The following is an 18,071-nucleotide window of genomic DNA, read 5'->3' on the forward strand; positions in this document are numbered from 1 at the left end:
TGCTATTAAAATATTCTTCAAGGTGTTTTAGGTGCTGTAAACACAAAGAAATACATATTCTTTGTTCTGTGGAGCTTGCAGTGTGTAAAAAGGTCTACAATATAACTTGTAGCAGCCACTGTAATAAAAACTGAGGGAGATTTTGTGCCTCTGTCTGCTTTGTCTGCATTTCCAGGCCAACATGTACGTCACATTTGTCAAAGTAATCAATATGAATAATTTAAAAGAGCAAAAGTAACCAGTTGGCAACTCTTCAGTTGCCAGAACCAATGTGAACTGATAATGAGGCCAGAGACCACTAAAGGGGAGAGTTATAAACAATGCAGGTGACTAACGAAGTGAAAATCATTGTAACATGGTCCATGACAGGGTCCACTGACAGAGTTTGGAAGCTCTGGGATGGAAGTAACAGGCAAAACTGGCTTCATAAATAGAAGAAGTTCAGGTTCTCCAAACGCAGTGAACAGTGAACAGGAGAAACAACAAGGGTGATGTTCCAAATGAATTATATTGTGCCTGGCTTCTACAAGAAAAATGCACCATTAAAATGAAAAGCACCTTCCCAGAGACAGGGAGTTCCAAGAGGGCTTGAGAAGGAGATTGTATTTTAGGGAATTTCTTTTTTGATATTGTACTGGAGTTTCATAATGCATTAAAGCATATATATATTTTCATCATGTCTCCAAGGAGACAAGTGGGTAAACTAATGCTATACACTTTCCATTTTAACATTTCAAATTACTTGCTCTAGGCTATATATTAGCTGAGTTTGTTAGCTGTTTGTGCTCTTTTTAGATGTAATAAAGGGAGACAGGCATGTCTAGCTGGGAATTCATCCCACCCTTATGAGAGATGCCTAGTTTAAGATAGTGTGAATAGCATTTAGCTGGGTAAAGTTGGGTCAGACGAATCATTACAAACAAGGTTGAGAAAGCAAGTAATTTGATACTAGTAAAAGAAGTACTGCTCTTGGTAACTGATGGGTAGTTTGATTTTTTAGTCTCAATCCAGATTGTATGACTCATTTCAGAAGAAAAATAAGTGACTAAACAGAAATGCAAGCAAGGTTAGTACTTTGAGAAAGATGTGCAAGGTGTTAGCAGTGAAGAGCAATCTAAAAAGTGCTTGGACATTGTAAACACTCCACATGCACATCAGTGACAAGTGATGAACACTGATCTAGTTTTTTTATTATATGATATTTTAAGTAAATGATTTTTGACAAGGAAAAGATAAAGACCTTTAAGTTGCTGTACAGTGCTATTCATTGATGAAGAAACACAGATGACATAGTAAATGAGTGTGCATAAGATGTAATATTCGAAATAAAGTTCTGAAATTAGCTGGGCATCAGAAAACTGAGCAGCTGATGTATCCTTCCAGGCTCAAAATTGTTTGGTCAGGTCAACTGCAATTCTTTGAAAGATCAGTCAATGTCTGGGCACATAGGCAAAAGTATGAATAATAAGAAAGTTCAAAACCAAACAGTGATCAAAATTATGAGCATATGGACATAGTTGGAGCTAAATGGAAGATTCTGGTACTTGTATTAGTAACATTTTTTAGAAGTGTTGATACACCTTGAGACTGACTGAAAGAGTGGCTTTTCATATTACAAATAATTGAAAGTAATAATTACAATGACATTTATGGAAGCAAGTCATCTTCCTGAGTAAGGATATAGAAAAACAGCAGATATTTTTTTTTATAAATCCATGTTTAAGGTAAGCAATAGTCTTCCTACTATGTTATGTAGTGGATGACAAATGGGTACTTTCAGAGAACATCTCACATTGAAAAGATGATTCATTATTTGATTTTGATTGGATTTTCTTTTCCTATATTTCGAGTGTTTGTTTGTTGCTGGAGACAAAGTTGTCCTGTATATTTTGTGACCTCTTAGTCCAAACACCTTCAAAGCAGAATTGCTCTGAAGAATTACTGCTTTCTTCATCAGATGGTTTGCTCTGTTTAAGCAAATCTGCTTGTTGGCTTTTCTCCTAATACGTAGTTCAGCATAGCTGTCTCCCTCTTCTTAACATATTCCTGGTTATTTCATTTACTTCTTGTTTTTCTTAGTCTTCTGGTGCCGAGTAGAAGACATTAATGTCAAGAAACATTTACTTTTTATGGCCAGGGAGGAAATGTTGGTGATATAAAAAGAGGATTCATTGTTTATGGATTATGAACTTTTTTTAGCTCAATATGTAAATTTTAAAAAGACACATTTATATAACACATTAAAATATGGAAATTTGGAAAATGTAACCTGCACACTTTAAGTGCAGTTGTTAGAAAATATCTGGAGTAAAGAAAGACTTCCAAAAGATGCTGGCAATGGAAAGTGTGCAAGAAAAACCTACAGAACTAGGCATGCATTTTCTGTAGAGAATTTAAGAGTAGGAGGATAATGTAGGAGGAGCCAAGAGCACTAGAAGGTACTTCTAATATTATCAGGAAAAACCTATAAGGAAAGAGGCCCTTTAATTAAAAGTAGACTAAATCAAGTATGCTTTGCTTTTTAAATTGTTGAGGGGAAAGGCAAGAACAGAAAAATGCATGATTAAAAGTGATTGAAAACTGTCATATCAGGGAAAGAGTCACTTGGAAAATTTGAATACATAAGTTAGAGCCTTCAATAAATTAGTTAGTAAGCTTACTGAACTGTTGGCAATTCTTTTAGAAAAGTCATTGCATGTAGAGAAGTTTTAAGAAACACGAAAAAGGTGTCTGTGTGTTAAGGAATTAAAAATATGTGGGTGTAAAAATGGCAAGAATATGACACCATTAATTGGAGTATTATATAAATACTTAAATAAAAGCATTTTTAGGGAAGAGACCACACTGCAGAAACTCGATATCTCAAAAAAAGAAAAATCAACAAAATCATTGTATTAAAGGGATTCTACAGTTTTAGTGATTCTCTGTGGGGGTACACTGCACTTTCTGTGGGTTGGAGAGAAGCATTCATCAGGAGCTTGACGACAAAATGTAGGACTGAAAACCAATAATAATGAGAAGAAAGAGTGTAGTGAATTTAAAAAACTTAGTACTGAAAGTGCAAACTACCTTTGGAAGAAAACTTTAAAAGATATATCTAAGTTCCTATCTTTGTATATAAGCTTCAGTATATTCAATGCATTTTTATTTAACTGTAAGGCTCATTTAAAGGCAGTGGTAGCATTTCTGTAAAGGTGTGGAAAATAAATATTGTCACCTGACTTATATTGTCATAGAGTATCTCAAGTCAATTAATTAAAATAGCTTAAAATCTGACTACAAGAAATAGCTAATATTTCTAAACTACAACATTTCTTAATAACAAGATTATATTTCAAAGAAGTATTTATCAAGAAATATTACTTCTTTTTCTGTCCAGACCTGATATTGGGATAATTTGACCTCTGTATATCAATTATTTAGATGAGTATTATTGGTATTAGTTATGCTGTAGGCACTAGTGATGAAATGGCTTGCCATATCCTGTGAATTCTCTGTCAAAAACATGGCTTGACAAATTGTTCATCCCTAAAAGTGTGTTAAAATTTATAAATATGCTTTGACTTTCTGTTTTTTCCTCATTATCTTCCATCTGTTTTGGATGTGGGGTAATGTCAAAAATTGATTCTATGGAATAAAATGCCTTAAAATACACTGGAAAAAAGACATACATATTTAAATGAGTAGGATAAATTATTGACGTTCAGTTGCATAGCAGATTGGGAAGTATTTCTGTACAGAGACATTTTTAAAGTTCTCTTTGTTTGGCTATTCCAATCTTCCAGTTTCTTTTGTAGTGTTTCCTTTATAATTCCCTTACAGGTAATTGGACTCCTAAGATTTAATTAACTATTAATTAAATATTTACCCCTTTTCTCACAAGGTATTTTGTTTCCTCAGTGGCAATATATGAACATTTCATAACCTTTATGATTAGTTCATAGTTCATTATCTATTAAGTTAATGTTATTAAAATACCCAATTGTCAAATACAGTATTCTAGAACTATTATTGGCCTCTTTCAAGATTTTGTCATTGTAAATAGATAATTATTCTGGTTTCTGAGTTATTCTATGAAGACTCATGTGAAGAACCAAAACACAATTATTTTTTTCTGTATTTCCTTCCTCATGACTTTTTCTCTCTCCCTTTGCTGTGTTTCATGATTAATTTAGTTGATTGGCTTCTCTTGCTGTCTCTTACAAAGGCTGTGTCTAAACCATCTTTGTGTACCGTGGCAGGGAATGCCCTGGCACCCTCTGGAGCAGATATGCTGGGACTACACCTCGCTGCCTTTGGCTCACAGTGTGTTTCTTTGGCCCTGGCATATTGTTTGTTTGTTTTATATGTGTGTGTGGTTCCTCAGTTCTCAGGGCCAAAAATAATACAGCCCACAGCAATGCTATTCTTGAAACCTTGAGATAGAGACATGATAGTTTGCTGTTGGGCATGATGTGAAGGCATCTGAGGACACATAGCGTGCTGGAGCAGTGTTGGAGTGCCCTTGGCAGCAGGAGCCAGCCTTGGCATGGTTTACATTTGTGTTCTCTGTAAGCTCACCCCTTGGCCATGCTTTGCCTCTTTCCCAGGAGGAAGAAGTTGGCTTTCTCCAGAATGGAGCCTGAGAATGAGTTAGTTTGGGAATGAAACCAGGGGTGCCCGTAGTATACAGGGTAGAGGTATCACAACTTTTGGGGCCATGATGCTGATGGATAGACCATTAGCTAGGATAAAACTGGTAATGCTATAATTGGCTACTTTGTGTTATTTTCAAATAAAGCAATACTGAAACTCTCTGTTACATCAATCAGAAAGCTTTTAGCACATTGAAGTTTTATCACAGTAGTGGTGCAAGAGTATATTGGTTTTTTCACTAATAGGTGCAAAGACTCTCATCTTTTTTAATTGTCTTGCAAATAGGATGGTCCAGTACTAGGTCCCTAAATTGTCATAGACATTTTCCCATATTTGTTCTTTGTACTCATTTTTGCTATATTGTAATTTAATGTAGCTGCAGATAAGTCAGAACATCTAACAGAAATGAGCAGATCTCAAGCCAGTATAGAGTAGACTCTGTCAGTCCCTTGTTAGTTCTGTGCAGACTGACATTAATCAGCATTGATGGGATAGCATGCCAGAAGAGAATTACTCAGTATGAAAGATTACAGTAAAATGATGAGATTTTCTGGTCCCACAGTTGAGATGGACTCACCTGCAGTTGTAGATTGAGTATGCAACGCTCTCAGTTTGACATTTAGGCCTAGGAGGGGGGTTTCTTCTCCAAATATCACCCTGAAATTTCTCTAGTCAATGTCTGAGAATAGTTGAAGTTCATATATCTGTTTTTGTTCCTTAGTTCTTTTGCTGTTCTCTTTCTAGGCCCTCTACTTTAACAGAAAACCATTTCTAGAAGTACTGATTAAAGCGAAGTTGAGAATGAGCAATTTATTCTCAGGTAGAGAATAATGATAAGAGAGTATAAATAAGAAAATGAGCAATTTGAACAGGTAGGGAATAATCATTTAAGTCTATAAATAAGAATGTGTGATGCAGTGGCAAGAAAAAAATTGAAAGAACAAGTTTCTTACAGTATTGCTTATTTGAAGCTTGGAAACTTGTTAGAAAAAAAATCAGTTACTATTTGATGAATTTAAATCTTCCTAGTATTTTGCATGTTGCAACTAAATAGTTGCACATAAACAAAAATAGTAAGCCATAGGAAAGATTAAAAGAGCAGATGACACTGGATTTAGAACTAGAACTATAACTAATCCTGTTGTTTAACTTTATATGAACAGAAAGAACTATTGTATCACCTGATATTTCTTTGACTGGAATAAAAGCTTAGAAATGTTTTTTTGTTTGTTCGTTTCTTATCCTTTGTCAAGCCATTCCCCTAAAATATCTGTCTTTTTGTTGTCAGAGAGCAGGTTTATCTGAAAGCAACTGTTTTAAGTAGAACATCCTCCTGTTATGCAGGAAAACACAGTGGTTGCTTGAGTTCACTTTTAACCAGTGTTACTGTGTCCTTTTCCACACGTGTACATCATTCTCCTGCACGTTTTAAATGGGAATATGTGAAGCAAATAGTGTTATTGGAACCCTGGTCAGCTGTGTTGTGGTGGAACAGGTTAATATTGAAGGAGGTGCTCAGGAAGTTCACGTTTTACTTTTTATTTGGGAAAGGTTGAGCAAGAACAGTACAGTGAAGTTTTATTCTATGCCATACAGTGTAATAGCAGTTCCTATTTATGCAAAGGTAAGCAAAAGTGTGAAGCACGAGGTGCTACAATAAAAAGCAAGATATTACTTCTTCAGCAGTCCATAAAGCTGCTTCCAGTGGCAGCCTGTCTACTGAGTGTTCACAAGAAAACAAGCATGGAAACATATCACAAGGTAGTGACAGGATAGAAAACCCTTAGTTTTCAAAACCTGCTTATGAATTTTCTGTTATAGTCAGGGACAAGGTACTTCTTTCTGTCTGACTTTGTTAAGTCAATCACCTTTTTAATTTCTTTTACTTTCCTTTTCTGTTTCCCATGATAAACTTCAGTTGCTTTTTTTTAGCTACAAACCAATGTGGGTTTTTTTCTGTTTTCGGAACACTATTTTTATATTAAACCAAGGGAATTAACTGAGTCTAGAGTTTTAAAACTTGTAAATCCTTAATCATAGATCATCCTGAGAAGAAAAAGTCTTCTGTGCTTTTTCAGCAATTTTTTGATCGATTTGGTTAAAAACCATTATATTGATAAAACACAGAGCAGTCTAAAAATGATCATTTGACTCCCTAATAATGAAATTTTTAGTAAAAGTACTACTTTGGTCATATATAAAAATTGCATTATGTGTGCACAACTAGCAGTTACAAGCATGGCAATCAATACATTGCATAGAAATATGCTGGACACCAAAACGCTTGGCTTGTTTGATACATTAATTTTTTATACTGATGGCTTCACAGTGAGGTTAAATGATGGATTCAAGTTGAAATTTTTTTATATCTTCAAAAGCTCAGTTATATGCTATAAAGTAACAAAAAGAACACTGAGAACTGCATATTTAAGGGAAAGTACAGGGATTCTCACCAGCTTTTGCATCAAAACTGATACGAAGTTTTGTTTGCAAATTTGTACTGAGGCTGACGAATGAGGTAATATTCAACAAGCTAATAACAATTTTTAATATCCAGATTCAAAAAAATGTTGAAAGATAAGTGAGAAATTAAGTTTATATTCATATTTTGTAATACCCTTAAGAAAGAACAACAGATTGCCATTTTATTGCACAAGGAGTGTTCGCAATGGCATATGTTCATTAAATTTCACCTGTGTTACCTGTAGGTAAATACATTTGTCATGCAGCTTTTATCTATTTGTTTATAGGCTGTTGAATCTTAATTTTGTTTATGAGTTCAAAATAATTTTCTGGTTTGGATATTAGTTAATTTTAATATTGCTGATATTAATTGTCCATTTTAAGAGCTTCTTTTAGACATTTTTGACTAAGGAGAGTGGAAACAGAGATCACAGGAAAAAATGTAATTTTTTCTTGGAAAAAATCTGTAACGAACCTAGCTGCATTTGCTCTGAGTAGCAGAAGAATTAAAATTTCTAAATTAGTATACTTGGTTAAAGTGTTGAGTTTTATAATGTATATTAATAGTTACTCTTTCTTCCACTGAGCTCTTTTGTTGATGTAGATTATTTCCTCGATTTGTGTAACAAATTTAATCACACTAATTAAACTGGTTAAAGGAATACAGAAAAAGAAGTCCACATGTATTAAACAGTGCTGTCTGTAATCTCTTAGGGATAATTGTTCCTTCAGCTTGGTACTGAAACACTGTCCCACCATGCAATAAAGAATGTTGCTACCTGAATTGCTGGGTCTGCTTTTCAGTGCTGGCTGTCATAAGACTATTTCAGTGCCTGGTGTAGAAAACTCTTCATCGTGGGACTGACAGAGGTTCCTCCAGCCTTGCTTTAGCTGGCTGGGCAACTGTTACGACTGTAAGGGTTTAGCATGGAAGGATGTTTTATTGAGAACTGGAGCTTGAGGTGAGGTGGAGCTTTTTGTGTATTTGCTTCGATCAGAAATATTATTGCATACACATCTAGTTCCTACATTTTGTTCTGTGAGAAAATAGATAGGTGTTCAAATATTCTAACAAATTTTGCTTGATCGGTTTTCCTTATCTGATAACTCCTCTCTTAAGAATGCTCTTATGTGATATTGCTAGTATAGCAGTTTTCTTTTTCTATCTCAAAGGTCAATGTTCTTCATTGATTCGGTAGGTGAAGTCATCTCTGGGCTGAGCCTGAGTATGTCTGGTAAATAAAATGATTCACACTAACAGCACAAACACGTTGTTCTTAACAACAGCAATACTCCATGTTAGACATTTGCTGATGAGAGCATACTCATTTAAACTCTCCTTATTGTGTGTTACTATTAAAACTGTAAGATTCAATGTTTCATATAATCCATGCAAACTATGAGCTTCAGTAGAACTATTGAGAAGGAAAGGGGTGGAAGTGTAACTGACTTGAAAAATCACTGTCCCCATTTTCATTTTCATGTACTCCATACTTCTATTAATATTTGTACTGAAGTTGTGTAAGTTTACTCAGAAAAATACATAACAGGCTAACTTTATATCTAATCACTAAAAGTAAACCAATTTTTATGTCACAACCAGAATGGTTTTTTTTGCTTGAATCATAACATCTTTATAATATTTGAAAGTAAACCTTCTAGCTTATGTTTGGTTTCTTTGCTGTAAATAAATGTGATTCTTTATTAGAAGTAAAAGGTAAAAATGGGTGGGACATGGCCATTTAACAGCTTGCTATCTGGCCTGAAGTGCTCATCAAGGCTTTCTCTGTAATCAGTGGAGAGAGAATGATCTCCAAAGCACTACTCATACCATCTATTTTAGGCTGTGGTTTCATATTCCCATTCATATAAACAATATCATCACCAAAAACAGCAGCTCTGCCCTGATGGCTTTTCCAGCCGTTGTGCTGTTCCCTAGATGGTAATAAGGTGAACATTTGTGTGACAGTGTGATGATTTTGAAACTTAGCTAGACTAAAACTAGTCTAACAAAAAAACCAAAACATCCCCCCACCAAAAAAAAAAATAAAATAAAATAATAATAATAATAATAATAATAATAAAAAAAACAAAAAAAAATAAAACAGAAAGAAAAAGATTTTGACCCAGATAAGAACTGAAATTAAATCAGATGGAAAACTCAAAAAAAAAAATTAATCATGAAAACACTTGAATGTTTATTTTTTTAAACATGTTTTGGATTGAAATGCTCGGTATGAGCTGACTAAATATTTCATTTGCAAGGTATTGTCTAGGATGTTACATTCTGAGTCATGCAATACTTGTTTGGATGTACTTCAGCACATCCAAAGAAAAGAGGTGATGGAACAGTGGCCCTGCATATACAGGAGCAGTTGTACCCATGCATGTAGTGCCCCTGAACAATTAGTGCTGCTGTTTGCCAGTCGTGCTCAGTGCACACACTTGTACATTACCAACAGCACCACATACAAGTTTTCAGGTTGGAAAAATGAGAATAGAGTCCTTTTTCTAAGAAGGTGGTAGTAGTTCTGAGAGGGAGATTTTTGTGGATAAGGATTGAATAGCTTGATACCTTAATTACTTGCTTTTCCTGGTCATAACTGTGGGTTACGCAATCTAAAGTGTGTAGTGCAGTGTGTGAGTGGCACTTTAAATTACTGAATCAGGGAATTACCTGAGTTAACATTTCTGTGCTTTCTACAGAAATGACCCAGGTGATTAACATTATAGGAAACTGTGGTGCCTGGGGTGTCTAAAGCATGCACAAACAAGATTACTCCATAGCTGTCTTTTAACAGCAGCAGCACAAACATCAGGCAGATCTTTCATTGAACTGCTGGGTTGCACTGTTTCACTATCAAGTTTATGCATTCTTTTTGTTTTATAAAAACACTGCACAAAATGAGACCGTATTCATGCAAATGCTGTATTTGTAGACTACGAAGGAGAGATAAAACAAATTTTAAAGATGTTTCCTGCTTTGATAGTGTATGTGTCTTCAAAATGAATGTTGCAGATACTGATGTCAGAGGGAAAAGTAAATTCATGATTTCTCTGTAATTTCTGGAATTTTGGACTGCGTAAAATGTAGATCGTATAAGAAGCATTTTGTTGCAGAGGCAACAGCACTGTCAGTGCCTGTGTGGTCTGTGCAGTGTGTTGTTGGTATGTGGAATGCAGTGGAAATCGAATGCAGCCTGTTCATATACCTGCATCTCTTTGTGGAGTATAAACACAGAGGCATAACATGGTGATTTGGTTGTCTTTATCTGAGTGAATTTAATCCGTAATTGAAACTTCAGAAAGTGTAAACATATCAAAAAGTATCTTAGAAAACAAAAGTGAGCTGCTACATTCCCACTGTAGACAGTTCTGCTTTTCTCTGTGTGTATGTATTGTCTCCAGCTCTCAGACCAGCTCTCAGTTTCTGGCAAGCAGGGAATATATATGTCAAATACCCATAATGTTTAGCCTGTGTTTTATGAAAGTTGATTGGTACCATAGTGGGAGAAGGCAACCTGAGCTTCAGGGCGAGACCTTGAGATACAGCTGTGAGCACAAATCTTCACCTGGCTTTCCACAAGGACAGCTAATGGATTCCTGAGATTTGAGCCTGAGTATTATAAGTTTTTGTGACATGTAGCTGTATTTAAAAAGAAAAAAATCTATCACTGCTATCTCTTGCATTTCACTTTCAGTATGACCAAGTGGCCTAATCTCTTCCAATTAAAAAAAAAGGCTTAAAAGAAATGTGCGGGCCTTCTATAAAACTGTTGTCATACCCTGAAAGTAAAGCAAAAGGCATTTCTCACTAGTTGCAGGAACACAATGAAAACTCAGAACAGATTTTTGGCTGCTTTTCTTCTATTTTATGTATTATTCCTTAAGGTCTGTCCCTGAATCTAGGACATTTTTATATACCTGTAGGTAACATTTAAAATTAATGGCAGGCTTTCAGTTGAGTTTAATGGAATCTGCTGCATTTTATTGGATCTCAATTTTATCAGATCTCAGTTTATCAGATCTCAAATTTATCAGATCTCCACTCATCCCTGGACGAGTTGCTCAGCAGATAATCTGCTGCTGCCAGCAGACTGCTACTTCCTTTCCCATCGTGGAGGGGCAGAGGCATCCAGCACAGAGAGAGATAATTGATCAGACCAAGATTACAGTGTTTGCCACTAAAATTAGCATCTACCCACACTTGTCACACTGTTGTATTTTATATAAGGCAGCTATTTCCTATATATATTTTTCTTCAGTCTTGTACAGAGATGCTTCTGTAGAGTTTTTTTCAGTATTTTCCTTTTGATGAGTTCAGATGGCTGAAAATGCAATTCCTTATGAGTCCAGAAAAACTGGGAGTTTTTTTTAAAATACCTGTGTCCAATTTCCACCTTAATTAACCTTCCTTGGCCAGCTTTCTTTTTGGGCCACAGCACAGCTGTGCTCATGTAGACTATTTGCTGCCTTTCAGTAGAGCACTGTTGCCTTCAAGAGGACTCTGGGAGCCGAGTTAGCTATTTACATGCATTGTTTTGTGGCCATACAGATTAAGCTCTTTGGGACAGGGTTTGGCTTCATGTTGTGTCTTGCACAGCACCAAGGAAAAGTTGTGAGCTGTGTGACAGCTGTAGGTGAAAAGTTCACCATCTGATCCCCTGCAAGTGCCGGCTACTTCTGTATCTGTTTTGCTCCCATGGTGATTGCAGCTTTAGAGTCTGCTTCCTCCACACCCCTTATATCAAACCAGACTTTTTTTTCTTGAGTTTTAAGGTATTCCATGAAGCACGTGTATTAGATGTAGGTTTTGAACAGACAGACCTAAAGAACACTGGGTAGTTTGAGAAAATTATCTTGAAGATTTATGGGTGAATTAGTCATACGGTGACAGACTTTGGTGGTTCTGTAATGTCTTCTTTATATTTGGCAGGTAAGTGGTTCAGGGGTGGATTAGGGTACTTCTGTGGTCCACTTTAGTTTAGCAAAGGGAGGTGGCAAGATCCAGTTGTTAGTTGGTAGTGTCATGAGTGACAGGAGCTTCTGCAGTTTGTTGCTGTGAAGGAGAGAGGGTCTGGAAGGGCATGCACCAGGTTTCCTCCCCCATCATTCGATGTGGCTCAGGTGGGGTGTGCAACAGGTGGCTGTGTGGTCCCTGGGTTCTGTGAGGCCTGTGAGAATGGCTGGAGTCCCCCCCTCCAGCTGTGCTGACCCCTTGGACTGTCCCTGTGGTGTCTATAGAGGTGGTCAAGGTTTTAGGATGGGTAACAAAAATAAGGTATAGGAACAGAAGAATATGATGATATTTTACTGTTGCTAAATTTGAAAATACATGACTACTGTTCATCTGCATTTCCAAATAAGTTTGAAATTGTTGTTTCACATTTCTCTGATTGGTATTTTGTGCACTAAATACAGATGAGCATGCACATACATATACAATCTACGAATCTACTGATTATCCTCTATCATTCTCATCTTAAGTTTTTCTTTCGCTGTCAGACAGATATGCACATATATTTGGTATGTGCACATGTCATCTACCAGATCGTGTTGGTAGTATCTTGTTTTTGAAGGTCAGCACATTTACATATACATTTGATGATATGGCAATGAGATTTGCTTAAGGGTGGTGATGAACAAACTACATGCTAAAGATCCTTATCATTTGCTTTCCAAGTGGTGTTGCAATAATTGAAAACATGCATTACTAGGCTCTTAAAATTTGATTACAAAGCCTGTAATTTTGCTGGATTTGCTAGATTCTTCTATGCTAATATCAAGGAGGTTTGTGCTGCCAGGTTATAAATGGAGAAAATACTGACCTATAAATACTCTAATATTCAGCAGCAATTCAGTTGCTTCTGTATCCTGCAGACAGGCAGCCTCATTTGGTGAGATTTGGAATGTAACATGCAGATTATCAGGCCAAACTTCCACAGAAAGCCCCTCATTTTATATAGTAGGGATTACCACAGTTAAATTGTATTTTGAAATGGTCGTTTCAGCTCCCTATCTGATGAGGGCTGGTTTGCTGGTTTAGGGGATTTTACTTTGTCTCCATGCCTTGTTCTCACTCATCTGAGTGTATTTGCTTTACTTCTTGTGGCTGGCTAGTAACAGCAGTATAGGAGTTGTGTTACACTTCCCAGTCTGTTGATAGGGAGCATAATAAACCAGTATTCCTTCAACTCCCTGTCTCCAAGGTACAGCTAATCAGCTTTTATTGAAAACAGCAATCGGGGATTGCTTTATCTCTCTGACTTGTTTTTTAACTTGTTGGTGCCAGATGCTTCAGTGGATGCAGTGCCAGGAAAAGGCTTGTGCTCGTTTGATTAGTGGTGTCACTTCCGCCCAAAGATGTTTCAATATTGTTTTTCCCTGATCCAGTAAAGAAGCTGACATAGTAGTTAGAATTCTAAACATCATTCTTTCTCTATCTAAGCTGGGTTTTAACGTATTTTGTGCATCTTTCTCATATTGTAACAGTTTATTTCACATTTCATTGTTAAAGAGCATTAACTGTCTTTTCTGATTCAAATCCTGTGCCTTAATCACTTCATCGTTTAGCTGATGTCCTTCTGGCTGAAAAGAAACAAGACAGGAGTAAAAGTTTGGGGGAGGGGGCACTTTTCTAACAGCAGTTCTACTCTTTGAAGTAAAAACATTCTCCTACATGTGTGTGCTTTCCTATGAAAGATGATAACATTTTATTTTAAAAATGGAAAACATAACCCCTGTGGATCTACAGACTGCACAGTCTGAACGTTGACTAAAGTATTCTTCAAAAAGCCTCTGGGGATTTATTACTCACAATTTACAGCTGGAGAAAATGAGGAGATAGTTTAGTTGGTGGCAGTACTTTCACTCTGGTTGAGAACATAGATTGGATTTGAGAAACAGGCGATTCTGAGCCTTGTGCTCTTTTTCACTAGTGCATCCCGTGCCACAGTGGAAACGGACAGATTAGCTGATTAGGGTTGGTTTAAGGTTTTTTGGTTTCTATTATATATCTCTTCTGTTCAGAAACGTGACTGAGAAATCACAGAACCTGTAGCTTACATTTAAGAATTTTGTTGGACGGTGTTCGCGCGACTGGGGATGATGCAATGCAAAATACATGGTTTCTTCAGCAGGACACACTAAGGCTTATAGCACTGGGTTAATACTTGATTTCTATCCTCAGGCTTATAGAAGCCCACTGTGTAACTGTAGGGAAATCACTTCCTTGCTCAGTGTCTGATTTGTTCTGCCAATAAAATGTGAAGAATGCTCTGTATTTTGAGACGTATTAAAGACTTGAAGAAATTGCAGACAACATGAATTCTGTGGCCCCATCAGGGAGGCTGTTAGTACAGAGTTAAAAATGGAAATCTGATGAAAAAACAGTAACATTAGCAAATGCTGGCAAAGATAATTTACACTTAAAAAAGCTCATTGTGTTTGCATTAATATGTGTGCATGTGCACACACACATGAAATACATCATACTAGTTACAACATTAGTTGTATTCATGCAGTTTTAAAGCTTCAGCACTTTACACAAACTAGTGGTGTTCACTTGCACTCTATTTGAAAGTGAATTAAACGGATTTGAGTCTCTGCCTGTTTAAGACCTTGGAATTTGGAGAACTTGGAAAACTCATTCGTGGTGTTTAATATCACTTGAACAGGTTCTCATGTTGGGTTTTGGTTTCTGCAGCACCAGAGAAGGATGAGATTGGGCATGTGAGCATCCACCTGGTGTGGTACAGAACTGAAGTGCCTTATCTTCTTTTTGCTAGCCAGCATAATATTCATCTATATTAGCTTGGATCATAAACTTGCACAGAATTTTTTTCTTTCTGTATTAATTATATTTCCTATTTCTTATTATGCAGTGGTAGATTGCTCAAACCAACCAGATTTGGACCATGTTGTGGCAGACATTGTAAAATATAGTAAATATAGTAAGTGGCAGCATCTACCTCTAAGAGATTTTATCCTAAAAAACATAACCCCCAAGATCCTGCAAACATGCTGCTTTTATGTAAATGCCTCTGATACCAAGTAGAAATTTATAAATGTCCTGTGCTGCTCTTATTATTTTATAATTTGCTACACAAATATATGCTTCTACTCAATCACAAATCTACTGTATGATTATATGCATTTAGTTTCCTATAGAGCAAAACAAAAAGATTAGATTAGTGTAAACCAGTTCCAGCAAAAGAGTTAGCTCTGCAACTGCAAGAGATCTATAACTAAGAAAATATGTCCGCAAAATATTTGGTTCCAAATCAATTCACTTACTGCATGTGATTGCAGCTCTCTTTGCTTCTCCATGTGCATTAAGTCACAGATATGTTCTTGGAATCTGAAGTGTAATGAACTTAAAGCAGGGAGGTCATCTTTATTTTTGAGAGATAATTTTATGTTGGTTACTCCAAGTTAATATTTGGTGCTGGCCTGGAAGTAAATTATACTGATTAAAGGACAATATTACACAGTTGAAGCTCATGTACATACACAGTTTAGGCTGCATATGTTTTGTTCTCAGCAAAGCAGTTCATCACAGTGTGATCATTGTGGTTATCTCAAGAAAAGGAGAAAAAACATTTAGTACAGTAACTCCAACTGTTGGATTTTCATATGTGATACATAAATTTCACATTTTTTATAAATATGTTGTACACACAGGCATCACAAGGATTCATTCGTAGCTCTCCAGACTCATTCTATACTATGTATGCCATGGGAAGTATTAGAGAAATGTAAGTTTCAGTTAATCCAAAGGACACAAATGGATGTGGCAGAGACAAGCCCAAGCAGTGTGCATGTTAATTTGGGAAGTGTTTTGTAGAAGATTACTGTGCTACTGTTTGTCTAAGTGTGCACATGATAGCTGCAAGGGGAAGATGATTTGAAATAAAGGGGGAAATTGTATTAATTTTGCATGTTTGAAAACAATCTAAAACTTGGACTGTGTATTATTTTAAATAATTTGAAAATTGAAACATCATTTGTTTATTTTGCTGACACAGTTTATAATTTAACCCTAACACTTAAAGACTTCTGTGCTTTGTGTGCAGGTATATGTCTAGAGTCCATGGTATGCATCCAAAAGAAACCACACGTCAGCTGAGTTTAGCGGTCAAGGATGGTCTTATCGTGGAAACCCTGACGGTGGGGTGTAAAGGGTCAAAAGCTGGTATTGAACAAGAAGGATATTGGTTGCCAGGAGATGAGATTGTGAGTATAAAGTCTTTGAGAAAATAAATCACAATTTCTGATATCTTAGCATGAAACTTGTTTTAATTTATATTTAATGTTATTTATGGATTCTGTGTTGGTGCTTGTGAATAGGGAAGTAATGCACTCTTAAACTTTTATAACCTTTTCTATTCCATAGAAGCTCTTTCTTCTTGAATTCTGAGTTTTCTGCTATGAAACACTGGCAAAGTCCTTGCCGGTTATCCCTCACTTTTACATAGTCTTCTCTTCTACAGCTGTACAGGAAGACAGTAAATATTATTGGTATTACTTGAAATCCTCAGACATTCTCAAATGCCAAAAACAGTGTATTGAAAAAAAAAAAAAAAGAAGGCAGGAAGAATTTTTGATTTATCTTGCTTTAATCTGAATCTGAGGAACAAATAGGGTTTTCGAAAAGAGCAACATGAAATTGTATAGTTATATACAAACACACAGGAAAAGATGTGTTTTAAAGGTATTTGTGAACACCAGGGAATTCAATTAGGAAGGATTTTCTTAGGAAATTTAGCTACAGGCATCCAGACATTGTTCCACTGGATATATAACATAAATATTGAAATCGAGTTAAACAGGTTGAAAGTTGTGTGTAGGGAAGAAAACCGTGTTTTTCAGTATTCCTGCATAGCTGAGATGGAATGCACTCACAAAGTGAGAAGTCACATAGACTAGGGAAAAGCTTGCACAATTTCTTTGCTTTGTTCAGAAGCCTGATCTCTGTATTTACAGGACCACATTTTCCTAATTAAAAAAAAAATTGGTTCAGCAAAGCTTTAAAATACTTTAACTAGAAACTGTTGCTTTAGAATATAATTGCATTAAATACTGATAAAATGGAATGCATTGTCTCAGACATTGCTAATAACTTAAATTTGGAGGAAACTCAGAAAAACTCTAAAAACCACCGTGACCCTCATTGCATTATTGCAGACATCAATAACATCTAGAAAGTGAAACAATGTATTATTTTTTATTTTGGGAAACAAGCAGTATCCATTATGGTCAAAATTATCCCAGATACCCTAATTCAAAGTATTGAAATATGTATTTAATGTATATTATGTCACTGTTAAGGTTCTCATTCTAATTTAATTAGAAACCCTCAAGGGAGCCTTTAAAGGGTGTGTTATTATTCTCCCTGAAAATAAGCATTTCAAGATTTCAGCTTTGCTCTTCTAGGTATTTCTTACATAATTTTTATCTGTTTAGAGGTGATATTAACTGTGTAGGTTCAACAAGACATAAAGCCTGAGATCTGTAGTTATCTCAAGTATTCTGTTTGTTTCCTCTATTGCTAAGAGAAATGAAAAAAAAAAGAAAAAAATAAGCAAAATGCCTCAAAATGGTCATTCAAATAATGTTCCTCCTGCTTATTAGCAACATTTGTTTAACGAAACTTGAAAGATAACCAGCCTGTAAATTCCCAGTGAGTCATTAGAATTACGCAATTATTTTATCTCTGAGTGAAAAACGTTGCCTTTGACTTGACCAAGGATTCTGTTTGAGTCAAATGACTCTTTAGTTAGAAGCATTGTCTGTATTTTCAGCCTGGCTGCTACTCACTGATACATTGTGCTGTGACCATATGTCTGATGACCAACTCAGTTGTTCAGAGCACTGGTGCGCTCTTGACTCAACAGTTTTACGCAAAAGTAAGGATCCGCTTCTGATCCAGGACGTGTTTCAAGAGTACCCAACCTCAAACTTCTTGATCCTAA

The 18,071-nt window shown here is 35.9% G+C and overlaps 1 protein-coding gene across 4 annotated transcripts in view; it reads left to right on the forward strand.

The window, feature by feature from the left end:
- Positions 1–18,071, forward strand: part of ZMYND11 (zinc finger MYND-type containing 11) — a 105,889-nt gene that overhangs the window by 45,383 nt on the left and 42,435 nt on the right. For all 4 annotated transcript variants that reach the window (XM_017819381.1, XM_017819384.1, XM_017819385.1 and 1 more), the window contains exon 3: positions 16,173–16,332. In XM_017819381.1, coding sequence (XP_017674870.1) covers positions 16,173–16,332 — 160 coding nt within the window. The remainder of the gene's footprint in view (positions 1–16,172; positions 16,333–18,071) is intronic.

Source organism: Lepidothrix coronata, unplaced genomic scaffold (genome assembly GCF_001604755.1).
Source record: "Lepidothrix coronata isolate B3197 unplaced genomic scaffold, Lepidothrix_coronata-1.0 Scaffold74, whole genome shotgun sequence".
NCBI lineage: Eukaryota > Metazoa > Chordata > Aves > Passeriformes > Pipridae > Lepidothrix > Lepidothrix coronata.